Source organism: Netta rufina (assembly GCF_964035555.1).
Source record: "Netta rufina genome assembly, chromosome: 25".
NCBI lineage: Eukaryota > Metazoa > Chordata > Aves > Anseriformes > Anatidae > Netta > Netta rufina.
Genome location: NC_140149.1, coordinates 5,879,363 through 5,894,522, shown reverse-complemented (window position 1 = coordinate 5,894,522; position 15,160 = coordinate 5,879,363). Strand labels below are relative to the sequence as shown.

The 15,160-nt window shown below is 51.7% G+C and overlaps 3 protein-coding genes across 4 annotated transcripts; 1 reads left to right on the top strand and 2 right to left on the bottom strand.

The window, feature by feature from the left end:
- Positions 1-51: 51 nt before the first annotated feature.
- Positions 52-2,391, bottom strand: TRAPPC4 (trafficking protein particle complex subunit 4). Of its 2 annotated transcripts, none has more exons than XM_084301582.1 (5): positions 2,113-2,391; positions 1,435-1,494; positions 1,136-1,239; positions 924-1,050; positions 52-514 (listed from the first exon to the last, which is right to left on the bottom strand). In XM_084301582.1, the coding sequence occupies exons 1-5, from the start codon at positions 2,385-2,387 to the stop codon at positions 436-438; spliced, it is 645 nt and encodes a 214-aa protein (XP_084157708.1). In that variant the 5' UTR covers positions 2,388-2,391; the 3' UTR covers positions 52-435. The 2 variants fall into 2 exon arrangements, with proteins under 2 accessions (XP_084157708.1, XP_084157707.1); XM_084301581.1 differs by having other exon boundaries at positions 57-514; positions 1,320-1,494; positions 2,113-2,332.
- RPS25 (ribosomal protein S25) lies at positions 2,356-4,066 on the top strand. Its single transcript, XM_084301583.1, has 5 exons — positions 2,356-2,425; positions 2,551-2,646; positions 2,889-3,072; positions 3,567-3,665; positions 4,002-4,066. The coding sequence occupies exons 1-4, from the start codon at positions 2,423-2,425 to the stop codon at positions 3,659-3,661; spliced, it is 378 nt and encodes a 125-aa protein (XP_084157709.1). The 5' UTR covers positions 2,356-2,422; the 3' UTR covers positions 3,662-3,665; positions 4,002-4,066.
- Positions 4,067-4,744: 678 nt separating this feature from the next.
- CENATAC (centrosomal AT-AC splicing factor) lies at positions 4,745-7,989 on the bottom strand. Its single transcript, XM_084301557.1, has 9 exons — positions 7,778-7,989; positions 7,531-7,697; positions 7,291-7,456; positions 7,089-7,198; positions 6,682-6,787; positions 6,249-6,279; positions 5,764-5,853; positions 5,536-5,668; positions 4,745-5,105 (listed from the first exon to the last, which is right to left on the bottom strand). The coding sequence occupies exons 1-9, from the start codon at positions 7,892-7,894 to the stop codon at positions 5,060-5,062; spliced, it is 966 nt and encodes a 321-aa protein (XP_084157683.1). The 5' UTR covers positions 7,895-7,989; the 3' UTR covers positions 4,745-5,059.
- Between the last annotated feature and the right edge of the window lie 7,171 nt (positions 7,990-15,160).

Below are 15,160 nucleotides of genomic sequence, written 5' to 3'. Positions count from 1 at the left end.
TCGTGAGGTGGTCCTGGCACCAACCCTTTAACAGAACACAAGGAGCCCTCCACCTCTCTAAGGAATGTTTATTACTTCTACACAGAAACCCTTAGCAAAATCATAAGTTAGAACTATACAGGAAAAATACATATATACAAGTACAAAACGGAAGGGAACAATTGGCTGCAGTAGGGCCACAGAGCCTACACCACATCTTTCTTACTCAGGGGTAGGGGAAGAGAAGGTTCTGCAAGAGAAGGTTCTGTGGCCCAGAAGTAAACAGTAGTAATGAATTGTTCAAGGTAAATTTTGTGAATGGGCCAGAACGTTATCTTGGCAGATACGAAGCATGTTTGGGGATATGCAGTCTGTGCTGTGGAAGAGGGAGATCTGGGAGGAGAGAAAGGCCCCGCTCTTTAGAGAAAGGAATCTGGGCAACAAGGAACACGTTTTCTACGATCCAGGTCCAAACGATCCAGCTTTCTCTGCTACCTCCAAAGCAAGCTTCAAGTTCTGATCAAACAATTCACATCTGAAATATTCAGAAAAATAAGAAAAGGGGGGGGGACTTTACTTATGGAACAAGCTAAGACAGACAGCATCTCTGCACTGGCTTGGCATCTTTCAAGGAGAGATTCTGTCAGGCAAGAGCCAACGCCTGACTGCTGTCAGTCCTTGGCTTGGTTGTCAAATAAAGTTAAAGCTTCTCCTACAGGTTCTGGCGCTACGTTGGGGTTATACCAAGGGAAAGCATCTCCCATTTCTCCAGAAGAACAGCACTGGACAAGGCACAGCTCAGTGTCACGTACCTGCAGCAAATACCCCGTTTTCCCCCTTCTGTCCCCTCTGTCTGCTTTGCTCCTGAAGGCCCGTGGCAGCACGTGTTCTGCCCAGGTAGAACTTGAAGAGGGTGTGTTACTAAAAGTGGGCTTCTTCCTTACCTGATTGGCATCTCCAGGGAGTAGAAAGGATTCTTCAGAGCGAAGTCGGAGTAAATCTCATAGATCTTGCGAAGAAGGGCGTCGATCCCAGCTTGCCTGGGGTCAGCCAGCACGACGAATTTGATCCCTGGAGGCACAAGGAGCAGAGTGAGGGAGGTCGGGCCACGAGGCAGCCCCACGGAGCAGCAGCAGCAGCAGCAGCACACCCGTACCTGTCAGCGTCTGGAAGCAGTGCAGCTTGAAGGTGTCGGTCTCCAGCATCTCGATGCCAGAGCTGCCCACCTCGGGGGAGAGCTGCGAGCCGATGGCGAACAACCTACGGGGGACGGGGATGGGGACAGGGCGCTCAGCACCACCACCCTCCCCACCGCGCCCCCCGGTCCCCCGGCGGCTCACGAGTGGAACATGGAGGCCAGCATCAGCTTCTCGTTGGAGGACAGCCGGTGGCGGCCGAAGCGGATGGACACGGGGTAGTTGGCGGGGTTGCTCAGGAACTCCAGCACGTCCTTACCGTCGGCCGTGAAGCGCCCGTTGACCTCGGCACCGTTGATAGCGAGCACGGCATGGCCCACTGCGGGGAGGGCGGCGTCAGAGGCACTGGCCCGGTCCCTCACGGTGTCCTCAGACCCGACCCAGCCCCCTCAGGCTCGGGTCACCCCCTCAGGCCCTGCTCCATGCCCTGAGGCCCAGCTCGGTCCCCTACGGCCCTGCTCAGTCCCCTCATGCCCGGGTCACCCCCTCAGGCCCTGCTCGGTTCCCTGAAGCCCGGGTCGCCTCCTCAGGCCCGGGTCGTTGCCCCTAGGCCTGGCCCGGCCCTCCCAGGCCCAGCTCAGTCCCCTCAGGCCCGGGTCTCCCCCTCAGGCCCGGGTCTCCCCCCCATGTCCTGCTCGGTCCCTGAGGCCCTGCTCGGTCCCCTCAGGCCCTGCTCGGTTCCCTGAGGCCCGGGTCGCCCCCTCAGGCCCTGCTCGGTGCCTCTAGGCCTGGCCCGGTGCCCTCAGGCCCTGCTCGGCCCCCCCAGGCCCTGCTCAGTCCCCTCAGGCCCGGGTCTCTCCCCCGAGGCCCTTCTCGACCCCTCCAGGCCCAGCTCGGTGCCCCCAGGCCCTGCTCGGCCCCCCCAGGCCCTGCTCAGTCCCCTCAGGCCCTGCTCTCCCCCTCAGGCCCATCCCGGTGCCTCAGACCCGGCCCTTACCTCTGATGCCGTCTCGCTGCCCGAAGGCGACGACGACCCTCTCGTCTCGGGGGCGCAGGACGAGGTCGAGGGGGTAGCTGAAGGTCTTCTCGGTGTCGCTGCGCGGCACGTAGTGGTCCAGCTGGTAGATGAGGCCGCCCGCCTTGTTCACCACGTAGACGCTGAAGATCGCCATGACACCGCCCTGCCGCCGCCGAGCCGGAAGTGACGCCGGAAGTGACGTCGACCCCGCCCCTTCCCGCCCCGGCCTCGCGCCCGCCCGCCCCCCGCCTCATCCTTTCGCCGCCGCCATCTTGGGAGCAGCAGCAGCATGGTGAGCGCGGCGGGGGGACCGGGGAGAATTGGGGGGAATTAAGGGGAATTTGGGGGAATTAAGGGGAATTGAGGGGGTGTCGTGACCCCGCTGCTCACCGTCCCGCCTCCGCTTCCCTCCCGCAGCCGCCCAAGGATGACAAGAAGAAGAAGGACGCGGGCAAGTCCGCCAAAAAGGACAAGGATCCCGTCAACAAGTCCGGCGGCAAGGCCAAGAAGAAGGTGAGGGCCTGAGGGGGGCGGCGGGGCCGTGATGGGGCCGCACCGGGGCTCCTCCAGGCCCCTCACGCGGCTGCGGGCAGAGTGAGGCCGATGGGGGGGGGACCTGGGCCTCGGCGGCCTCCTGCGGGGGTCCCGGGGGGGCTCTGCGGTGTGGGGGTTTCATCGCTAAAGCATCGCAAAGCTCAGCCCTTTGTGACTGCTCAGAAGATGACTTAGTGCTTGGGTCTCTTCTCTCCGAGTAGAAGTGGTCCAAAGGGAAGGTGCGAGACAAGCTGAACAACCTGGTCCTGTTCGACAAGGCCACCTACGACAAGCTGTGTAAGGAGGTGCCCAATTACAAGCTCATCACGCCGGCAGTTGTCTCAGAAAGGCTGAAGATTCGGGGCTCTTTGGCTAGGGCCGCCCTCCAGGAACTGCTCAGCAAAGGTAAGCGCTCGAAACCCTGACAAAACACCGAGCTGCTCGAGTTAGAAGTTGTTTTCTTTTCTTACTACAAGATTTCGTGCTGCACGTGAAGTATGCAAATTGGCATGTGCTTTTAAAAGCCGCTGCCTCAGCTTGTATTTCAAAGGTGCAGCAAAGTAAGGAGCAGACTCTGCTGTGTTTAGCAATAAGGCTGTGCGGAGGAAGTCGTGTCAGAGGGATGGGCCATGATGCAGCTGCTCCTGGGCTCGAACGCAAGCCCTGCATACACGTGTTAGTAACAAAGTGCTGTTAACACTCAAATTCAGTTTTTAGTGGAACTTGTGGTTACTGGGTTAATATCACCTGTTTAAGTACTTTTAATGTGAGGTATTGGTACCCTGCTAGTATTGCCTATCGCGTATCTTTTGGCCCTGGGCGATTCTAACTTAGTGGGCAGCACAAGATCCCCAGCAGCCCCCCGGAGATGTGCACTCAATCATCTGCTCCTTCCGCAGGTTTGATCAAACTGGTGTCCAAGCACCGAGCCCAAGTGATCTACACGAGAAACACAAAAGGTGGAGATGCCCCTGCTGCGGGGGAGGATGCATAGGAAGGTGAGAGCGGGGGCTCCGCTAAGGTGCTGAGTTTTACTGTGTCAGCAGCCAACAAGCAGCTGCGTGCTCGGGGCTGGCCATTTCTCCAGTCTGCTGAGAGGATGTTGCTTGCACTCCGAGTCACTTCTAGGGTAGTGTTACTGGAAACAGCAGCTCTCCAGAATTAAAGAGCAATTTGCTATTTTGCCCGTGTTGCCCACCACGGGGGGAAGGCAGTGTGTGCTCTCCTGGCTTTGTGAGCTCTAGGGCAGGTGGGTGCCTGCTGCCTTTGTCAGAGCACACTGGGACTGAACTGGTTTGAACTGGTGGTCTGATTTGGGACTTCTTGCTTTGCAGGTTTTCCAGCGACCTCTTCAACAATATATCCTATGTGGATGCACACAATAAAATTATTAAAATAATTTTTCATGCTTCTTTCTCAAGAATGTGTATTTTTCATTACTAACACATGCTTGCTGTTGGATTCTGGGACGGGTCACAAGTTATCTTCCTGTCCCAGCCAGGTTTTGCCAAGCTTTTTTCATTTATACGGCATTGCAAATTACCATAAAAATTCTTTTATGGTGGGGAAAACACTTTTAACATCAATACCTGCTGTAGGTGGTACAATTTCAGGAAAACTGAAAACCATTTCTTGCACTGTAGGTAAAAAAAAAGGGGGTAGTATAGCGTTTAATTACTTAAATTCCCTCTAACAAGCTATGACCACGTTTCTCTACAAGGAAACAGCCTTAGTCAGGCCAGGGGAAGTGTAGGTAAGGAACCCTGAATAAAGTTAAAGTATTATCTTTGAATTAGAAGGAATAACTACCCATAGGGAAAGTTTTTGAGGCAGCCTTTCTTCTACTGAGGACTAATCACAGTTGCCCTTGACGTGAGGCAGAAGTGGATTTTTCCTTTCTCTGAAAGCTGTAACGTGTTAAAGTCACAAAAAGTGAAATGAAAACAACAGGCACAGGACAGCAGTTGCTGTGAGAAGTAACCCTGTATCCAAAATGAATTTCAGTTGGTCTACTAACAGGATATATTTTTTTTTAATTTCTCAAAAGCTTAGTTTATTCAAAGAGCTGTCACGCTACGTGTAGTGTACGCTGTGTAAGCTGAGCTTACCGACAGTTTACAGCAGGGCTGTCTTTGTGCAGTCTGAGTTCAGAAATCAACGCCAGGATGCACAGCACGTCCTTTACAGGACTGGATCTGCTGCACCAGCCCCTTGCAACGTAGCTTTCAGCAACAGTGCTCAGCTCCCAGTGTTACCCTGTGGCCAGGCCGCCTTCCAGGGGACTGGAGGCATCTAGATGGATGTCAAACGTGGCACTGGCAACGCTAGAGCTACCTACAGCCTACTCTTCCACAAAGATCAGAGCTTGGTTTCTTCTGTGGTCCTCTTCTCATCACCTTTTCTTCTTCTTTTCCCCTGATTCAGCTCTAAACTGATGCCTGAAAGAGAGCGTAGATGTCAGGATGCAGCAGCCTTTAAAGAGATAACGAAAGCTCCCTCATCTATCAAGTAAGACAGTGCTATGCATGATACTTTAGAACAGAAGCTCCCTCAATTTTCCAGTTATTTCAGTGAACTGTGGTTCCCAGCAGTCTTCAGCTAGTTGACGCAGATGTATTGAATTAAAGTGCCAGTGCAACAGGTATGTGTAAAAGCACAGGTATGCAAGGCTGGAAAGGTAGCTGGCCTTGACAAGACTGAGACCTTAGTGTGTGTATTTTCATCTGGATTGAGTGCTGTGTGAGGTAATTCCTTCCTTTGTATGGGAAAGTTTTCTCTGCACGCTCACTACCCCAAAAGCTGCTCCATGAGAAGAAGGAAGCTGCTTACCCACAGCCCAGCATCAGTCCATGCTACCCCAAAACTTACCTGGACTGCCACCTCCTGCCGTGGTTCCACACCCGACCAAAGGAAGGGAGCCAGCTGTCGCCTGTCTGAGAGGCATGGTCAAAATTGGCACCAACGCGGTCTGCTGGGAGCTTTTTCAATTTCTGCTTATCCTCTAAAAGAATTTATTCAGTTAGTTTTTAAAAATCCTTCTGGTTCTTCAGTGCAGAATTAATTCAAAGTTAACTGAAATGTGTGCAAGCTGCTCACTTTGCCTTAGAAATTCCTCATACGAAGGTCCAATTTGCTTTTCACTTCCATCCCCTTCGTCTTCCTCTGTCAGCCAGGGAGGTTTTGCACCTAGAAGTCAGGGAAAACGTATTGAACCACTGAAGATATCTTAAGTGCCTGGCTTGAGATAGAGAAGAGTATCGCCTCTCCCCCATACCTGCAGCTTGTCCTTCTCTTTCATTTTTTAAGAAGAAGCTGGCCTGCCTTGGTTAAGGCCATGACAGATTGCACCTAAAACCATGCAGTCTGCACAGCAGCAGTGCACAGGCTCTGCAGTGCCAACGGAGTTTTGATAGCACTGCAGTGTATTCTCCTGTTTTAGAATGTCAGTATTTTAGCAAGCAAGCACCTGTTGGTCACCTTGTAACTGTTCCAAAATTGCTTTAAGTTTTCCCTGTGACACTTCTAACTCAAGAGTTTTCAGTAGGACAGTAAGTAAAGGAGTCAAGTAGCAGGCAACTTACCTGTGTGAACATTTCCTTTCCCTTCTGTTTCCTGTCATGAGAAACACAAAGCACTAATTAGAAACTGATGCTTTCAAGATTCTCTCTGAACAAAGATTGCCCATCACGCGCGTTCCAGTACACAAGTGCCTGAGAATTTCCCTTCCAGTACCAAGTCCTGATGCAGAAAGAGGGAGACTCTTCTCCATTGTCTTTAAAGGAGCATTTGCTTTTTTACAGTGTATTTTAAAGAATGTTTTCTTAAACCAAAGCTAACGCTAGCTGACTAAAACTCCAAGCTAGTTGCTTGCCTGACTGCAAAGTTGCCTTTTTCAGCAACAGAGATTCACTGGGGCAACTGCAACCCCTTGTTTTGCTTTGTAACCCATGCTAGTGGAACTTGCAGCTGTTTAAATCACACTCGTTACCAAAATCAGGTGATAACAGCCCCCACCTGGTGGCCAATGAAGGTCAAAGCCTGGCCTGACTCCATCCAATTTAAGTCGGGTCCTGTCTGCATGCTGCTTGGGCCAGGCTGCTCGGCGTTGTGAGAGGAATCCCTGAAAAAGAGGAGCCACAAAGAGAGGTGAGTCAGAAATAACTGTGTGTGTGTGTGTGTTTGGGAGCCTCCCAGTAAGAAGAAAAAGGAGTGTTCTTGGTGTATGATCACATTAGGTGTTTAGAAGTTACCATGCTTGCTTCTTGTGGCTGTCACTGCTTATGTACCAATTTGTGGATGAGATAATACTCTCTGTGCGTGCTGCTTGCTATAGTTTAGATTTTGGGGAATGTTAATCCCTGAAAGCTACAGGGGAGGGCAGTCCTGGCTGCAGCCAGCTGCCCACACCACTGCATCCTTACCTCGGGGGGGCTGTGACAGAGCTGGAGGCAGCAGGTCCAGCACCAACCTGGAGGGCAGCCCGCACCGTGTCCCGCTGCCTGCGCTCTGCCTCCCGGATGCTGGCCGCTATCTGCGGGGAGAGCAGCATGGTGATGATAAGAAGGTGGTGGCAGAGGGGACAGCAGGGTAGGGGGTGTCCCACCGCCCTCCTGACCCCCAAACCTGCTGGATGCGCTCCTCCTCTTGCTCCTCGTAGGCACCCAGCGCCTCTGTGAGCACCGCCGCCAAGCGCCCACGGTCCTCCTCCGACAGCACCAGGCGCTCCCGCAGCGCCGCCTCCGCTCGGTTCTCCCGCAGGAACCGCGCTGTCTCCCGACGGTGCTCGGGGCTGCGGGGCTGCCATCAGCGGGGCTGCCCCCAGCACCCCCCCGCTGCCCTCCCAGCCCCGTTCCCGGTCCCTACCCGGCGAGGTGCTGCAGGAGCCCGGCTTGCGGCACCGCCAGCCCCCCTCGCCGCCAGTCCCGGGGCACGGCGTGGCCGCAGCAGGGGCACCAAACCCTCCTCTCGTGCTCCGCCGCCTCCTCCCGCACCACGACCACGTCCCGCAGCACCTCCAGCGCCGCCGCCACCTACGGGACGGGAACACAGTGAGGAGGGCACCGGGAGGGGGACCGGGAGGGTCCCGCACCCACCCCAGCCCCGCGCCCACCTCCTCCTGCAGCTTCTCCAGCGCCTCCCGCAGCCGCCGCCGGTGCCCGGTGCTGTAGAGGTGGCGGCGGCCGGTGAAGGAGGTGCGGCGGCACAGCGAGCAGTAATGCACCGCCATGGCGGGGACGGGAGGAAGAGGAGGAGGAGGAGGAGGGCGGGGAGCCGCTGCGGTTAACGAAAGGCGCTCGCTTGGCTCGCTGCTGCCGCCTCGTGCCGCCGGGCTGCCCCGGCAGCAGCTCCCCGAGCGGCTCCTGCACAGCCTCGGGGGCTGTGGCCGTGCCTCTGCCCCCTCCCGGTGGCTTGGTTTGAAAGCAGAGGCTGGCACATGGAGCAGGGAGCCACAAGGAATCGGGGGCCGAACAGAGATTCCCTGAGTTCTGCAGAGGATACAGAGAGGAATTTGTGATCATGAGCTCTCAGGCACTGATACTAGAGCCGCAGTCAGCCCCAATCCATGTTAATTTGGCAGGTATTGTATTGCGAAGCATAACGAGGGACTCTGTTTTCATTTAGCCTGGCTTCTCTAGCTCTGTTAGCTTCATTTAAGAATGCTTCCTTGGTGGTCTGCTGACTCAACCTGCTTGTGGGGGTATCTGATTGTCCAGTATCATCCCATAAGCCTGGTGCTGAGTGGTGTGGTGGCTGCGTACTGGTTTGGGTGCCTGCTGTGGTCATAGGCAACCCTCTCTGAGTGCCTCGTGCTTGTTCCCCAGCTTGGGAGAAGCATCCAGCAACGTTCTGCAGCAGCAACTCGGTTGTGAGAAGCAGCCAGTAAGTTTTTCCTTGAGGTGCACTGAAATCTCTCCAGCTTGGCCCTCTCCATATCCTCACCAAGTTGAGGGCCTCTTTGGGCAGAGCCTGTGCTTCCTCGTGAAACTTTTGGTGCCCTTTTGGAGTTAGTTTCCACAGCTGTCACTTGTGGTTTCCGTTTCTGCGCACAACACAAGTTGTTTTCTCAAAGCTGCTGCTGAAGCACAGGTTGTGTCGGAGAGGGTTTCTCCAACCCGCTGGGGCTGCTTGAAAAAATGGAAAGTGCTGCCTGCAGGGAGAAGAGACTTGCACTGCGCTGAAACACTGTGAATAAAATGCAATAAGTTAGAGCATACGTCGTATCTGAGCGCAGGGAGAAGGAGAGGTTCCTCCCTGACCTGTGTGGATGGCTGGAGTGGATGAGCGCTTCATTTTGTCTCTGCAAGACAAACAATATTTTTCTCTAAGGATCTTCAGCCAAGCAGATCTCAGGGCTGGGTCTCAAGACTTCCAAGTTCACGTTTTTGCAACCTACCCATGTTTTCTAGTAAGGATAGAGGGGAAGCAGCTTTCTCAGCAGCATCCTGAGCCAAAGGCAGTGCTGAGAATTGAACAAGTCCCGACTGCCATGTCCTTGCTCTTCAGAAATACATCAAAGACTCCATCCGACACTAGGAGGTAGGAGAACAGCGGACACCGTGTGAACTGGTAGCAGTTCACACGCCTTCAGTTCGGGAGTTTCCAGCATCTTCTGAGGAAACGGGATGCCTGCACATGAGTCACCTTCATTCTCTGTAAGCTGGGGAGAGGAAGAGCAAAAAGGATATGGGTACACTAGCCCTCGGTGGAATGAGGAATAGAGATGATGGCCTGTTTTGTTTTGGGGGGAGCTGGGCAGATCTCAGCCCTGTTGCTAGTGGAGGTGCCGTGCTTTCCTGAATTAATTTGTTTCTCCTGGTCTCAGCCAAGAGGCCTGGTCTTGAGTGGGTGATGGAAACAATAACCTCACTGAGCTAATAGCTATGCTGTCCTTGTTCTACCCATGAAGCAACTTTCAGCCGCTGTTCCTGAGCTGTGTGCTCTCATCCTGGCCATCAATTTTCAAGATTCTGGGCGTCGAGTGACCCTTGCTGTTGCTGTAGCAGGAGGCAGCTGCTTACAGAACTGCTGAAGCAGCTCGGTTTTCCTGCAGGATTGCTAAGCAGGTATGGTCGTTAGGACTTCCTAAGCAGTTCCCTTACATTCCTTTTAAGCCTTGCTGAAGGATGTCAGCACATCCTCCCCGGTAGTCTGGATTAGAATAGTCCCCAGATGCGTTTGGGGAAGTCCCTGTGGCAGCAGTGACCGAGGCTACTGGACTGTCAGATCCAGCTCAGTGCATGCCAGGGCAAACCAGGCTGGGGTTTACCCACAGCCCCAGGTGAGGCTGAACATCAGGTCCTAAGGAGCAGGAAAACTGTCGCTCCAGTGGTGCTGCCTGACCCGGCTGTCCAGAAGCAGCCTGGTGAAGCTTTAACAGAATGCAGATTCTAAGGCGAAGGTTGCCAGTTGCCTTCTCCTCTCTCTCAGCAGTGGTGTGTTTTTTTTTTTATTGTTTGCATACAGCATGCATGGCTGCGAGTTCTCACACCACTGCAGCTAGACCAAACAACCGTGCTCAGCTCTGATATTTTACTTTTCAGTGAGACAAGCTGGAAGAGTGTAAATTACTCCCTTCAGCAGCACTCCCTTCCCAAGTTTATCTACCCAAAAGGTAGTATTGGGGGGGAAGTATATCAGCAGGCACAGCTATGAAATTATACCATTGTCCTTGAGAGAGGGACAGACTTGAAGATTAGACAAATTCCAGTCTAGACACAGCCTCTCTGCTTAGCAAAATAAAAGCCCCTTTCCCATACCATGCCCTAAAAATATCACCAGCCTCTGTGGGTAATGCCACGGGGGTCAGCTTGCCAGTTCAGCATGCGAGAGCTCAGTAGCTGGTTGAGGCTGTAAGTCCAGAAACGATGTGGTGAGTTAGTAGGATTTAGATCCTTCTCTGTCCCAGGGTGTGCAACGCACAGAATTTGGACGGGGAAAATACTAATTTTGGCTTAATGGCTGACCAGGGCCTGCATTATGCACACCAAGATTTCTCTCCTTCCTTTGGGCTTCAGGAGAGTGGGACATAGTTATGGGCTATGGACTCGCGGATGGCAGCTAAAGGGAAGACACTGGGTTCTGAAGGGAGATGCTGTTAAGAACAGGAGAAAATGGGAGAGATGCACACTTTGTACGTAATCACAAAAAGAAATTTCTAACGTTGCATTTTAAACATGAACTGAAATAAAATGGTCTTTTTATTAACTTATAAAATCTCATAAATAGTAAGTTATAGACTAGATTTTCACCTGAGTTTTGGAGACAAATCTTTTTAAAAGAAAGTTAGCCAATCAGTCCCTGTGCGACCTTTACCTTGGAGAAACTGATCCTTAGTGATGGCAAGTTGGAGTTCTGCCATGTCCCAGTCTTCAAGGCCATTTTTTAAATGCAGGCTTTCCCAGAATGACTTATTCTGAGAATTCAAGTACGTTTTATTGCAAAGCAATCTTCAGATGCTACGTGCAGTCAGATCTCTGAGAGCGGCACAAAGAATCCTACTGGTGTGAAGTGCTCTGTATGCCGAGTGATTTTTTTTTAAAGGGTATCACATGGGTGAGTGAAGGGCTCATCTCTGTTTCACACTTCCAAATACCTATTGAAGACCCTTCCAATGACTAAATAGTTAATGTTAGTGGAGTAAGCAAGCTGATTGAGAGTAAAAGAGGTAGTACCTCCTAGGCTCCTCTGTTTTCTGTTCTTATATTTTACTAAAGCCCTAAAGGGGGCTTTAGTGTCTTACATTTTACTAAAGCTGGGGGGGGAGGTATCAGCAGGAAATTAACATATTTCCTGTATCAGCAGGAAATTAGATTTCAGACGCAGTACGCGTGTTGACCATTTTGTAGAAGCATACAGATTATGCTCGTTGCTGTAGACTTGTTAAGGGACAAGCTGTCAGTCTGCAGGGTGGCAGAAAGAGGCTGGTTTTGGCAATTGATGAAAAAGGTTGCACCATAACATTCGCATCATGATGCTGGGAGAATCTCAGCTTAAAAATGCATTCTGTGAACCTTTCATCACAGGTTTGGCCTCAAGTGTGTTCCTGTGCTGTTTACTGTCACTATTATCATCTTTTGAGGCAAGCTGTTGAAAAATAAGTCAAACGCCAAACCAGGTTTTCTTGTCAAGGTAACATTCAAAGGGTAGAGAGGATGTTGCATGCTTGGCTTTGCCTCTTCAAAAAAAAAAAAAAACAGGCCTGTAAGTCTATGCTGCAGTAAGTTTTGTGTAGTTTTTTATTAGGTATTTCATAAATACCAAGTCAGTATGGCTTTGCTTTTGGTAGGTGTGAAAGAATACAGTTGCAAAAACTTTTTCTACCTTTCTGTGAAGAGCTCGGTCCTTAAGGCAGACGTGCTTCCTGTCAGATCCTTTAGGTATAAACAAGATGTGCTTGGTGGTTTGGTTTCCTCGTAAAAAAGCTTGAGAGCGCCCCAATCAAAATCTCTTTCCCCTTCCTGAAACCGGAGCCTGATGTTTGACTTGGGATATGTTGCAAACAATCCGACTACTATAGTTTAATAATTTACTACCTATCACTTGACCTGTTGTACCACAAAGTTGCTTTCCCCTTTCTGTTTGAAATGAAACTCTCCCACAGCATATGCATGGTGTTTAGCGTGCATCAGCTGAGGTGTAGTAATTCATGAAGCCCATGATTATCTGTATACGCTCTCAATTAATACCTCACCTACCCACATAACCTTTGGTACTTCAGTAAACTTGCATTAGTGTTAGTGGATGTGGTTATATTAAAAAACTTAGAACAACCTAAGTATTTTTGGAGTAAGTTCTGAAGTAGCTAAGCCCTGCATAGCGATAAAATATCTTGATCTGCTCGCCCTTCAGCCAGGCATGGCCTTTTAAAAGCGAGGAAGGCAATGTGTGAGGCTGTAATGTGGAAAAAAGAAGACTCCTTTTAAAGAGGAATTTGTCTGTGAAAACTACAGGAAACAGTTCTTTTTACTGCTTTCAGAAATCATCCCTGGGAAGAGCATGTCTAGCAGGGCTGCAGGAGGATAGCCGGGAGCATGCTCGGATATTTTGGGAGCATTAAGGGGATTCACCTGATGCTGGTTCAGAGCCTTGGTTTGGTTTTGGCCCTTGTTGTGCTGAATTGCAATCCCACTGGTTTGTATAAATGGCCAATTTATCCGATGGTCCCAATTTGTGGTCAAGGCATCAGAACCCCTCAGCTCCATCTCGCTGTGCCCGCCTTTGCCGGGGGGACAGATCTTAATCAGACTGTCGGAATCAACCTGTAGCACATAAACCTAGGGCTGCCGATTCTTTACACCACACAGTTAAACCAAAAGCTCCTGCTTTTCTCCTAAAACCACCTCTGCTTTCCTTCCTACCCCCGCTTCGATCCCTGCCTGACAGGGAGCGGGCAGGGCCCAGCCGCCCGCCCGGGGGCCGCCTCCGCCGCCAGGGGGCGCTGCCCGCCGCCGCCCGGCCCCAAGATGGCGGAGGCCGCGCCCCGGGCCTACCCCGGCGGGAGCTGAGGCGGGTGGCGGGGTGGCCCGGCCTCCATTTTGAGCTTAAAACACCACAGCTGCACGGCCAGCGTGTGCAGCGTTTAGTTTAGAAGAGATTCAGGTCACGGCTGTTGTGCTTAGAAGCCGTGGGATGGTGGCTGCGCAGGGATCAGTAGTAATAAAGCAGTGGGAGTGTGTCACGGCGAAGGAAGCAGCCGCAGCTCTGTGTCAAGGTGGAGGCTGCTGCTGAGCGGTGTCCCTCCATCCAAAAGGACTTGGACAGGCTGAAGTTGGCCCTCATGAACATGATGAGGTTCAACAAGGCCAAGTGCAAGGGTTGGGGCAGTCCCAGACACAAGTACAGACTGGGTGGATCTGTAAGGTCCCTTCCAATCCATGCCATTCTATGACAGACTTAGGCGTATAACTGAGGTTAATAAATCTGATTTCTGTTCATCCGGTGACACTCCTCAGGTTCTATAGCCAGTGACAACTTTGTGTGCATTACAGAGCTGCAGAATCAATAGGCAAGCTTTTTTTGCCTATAGGTTCAGGGCTAAACTGGATGCCTGTACATGGCTTCTTACCAGGCAGCACCAAGAAGCTAAAGCCAGCAGTGTGTGTCCTCACCTCTCAACCCCAGCACGTGAGGCCCGATGCTGGAATCATATCTGGTTTCTTACAGCAGTATCCAACCAGAGCGTTAGGGCACAAGCCTTTGCAAAAGGCGGTTCTGTGTGATTCAGCCTCCTTCTTGCTAGTGGAGAGAGAGTCAGTGAGATCATGAGGCCGTGCCACTGGAAGTTTCATCTAAAATAATAATAATAATAATCCTTTTCTTCTTGGCGCAGCTTGGAACAGGGATGTTGTATCTTTAAGGCACCCCCTTCGCATTCCACTAATACCTCAAGGCCTCGGAGTGCTTCTGGAGGAGAGGATCAGTGCAGGAGCTGAAGGCATCTCTCCCTGCCCTGCTGCACTGCTCACTTACTGCTCCGAAGGCTGCGCTTTGCCGTTTCCACGGAAACCATTAGTTGCTAAGCGACTGGAGCATCATCTGTGCTGAGCCCTCGCATCTAATTATCCCATCACGGTGGCTGAGAGGGGCTGGGGGGGGGATTAACTCTTCTACCATGGCAGATCCATTGACAACACTTTAGTAACATTTAAAGGGACATTGTCTCCCTCCTGCAGCAGTTGTCGGTGGTCTGTTGCTCAGCCAAATCCTTGGTTTTCTTGCGTCACTTGAGCTTGAGGAGGAATACGGGTTTCTGCAAGCAGCAGAGGAACTGGCTGTGCTGGTGGCTGCCCATGCACAGAACTCTCCTGGGAGCTCTGGGGTCTTTTCTCTGGTCAAGTTATGCTTGATGTGCTTGGGTAGCACAGTCCGTGTCCTGTGGGCTATGTCAGGGCTATCCTTCGAGTCCTTCAGGTATCTTCTTTGCCTTGTGATAGCCCCGATGCTGCCCTCACGTTATTGTGCCTATCCCAGGAGCCTGATGTCACATCTGACTTAAATGTGAGAATAAACTTTTTCATGATGGATTTTTTCAGGAAATTTTATTTCCTGAAACCTCTGTAACTGGATGTCAGCTACCGATTGGTGAATTTTGAATGTTTGGACACAACAATCAGTCCGAGAGCAGATTCTGATTTTGAATTTGCTAATCCAAGATCGATGTCGTGCAGGACTCAGTGTCCCCCCCCTTAACAGACTGCAGCGGGCTGAGATCCCAGGACTTGTGAGAAGAGTGGTGCAGCTACCAGTGTGACTTACCTTTAGACAAGTTGCCTGAGCTTTTTTGTTTTCCACCTTTCCTGAAGTCTGACTGCAAGGTCTGTGGCTGAGTAAATTGTGTTAGCTCCTTGCCTGCTCTCACCTGGCTGGATCCTGAAGAATTTCTCCGTTACCACTTTCTCCTGAGAAAGGGACACTTTGTGATTTGCTGAAGTGATAGCCTCAAAGGTCCAGCCACTAGAAAAGCAGTGGAGATTTGTTGGAAAGTTTTCCTTTT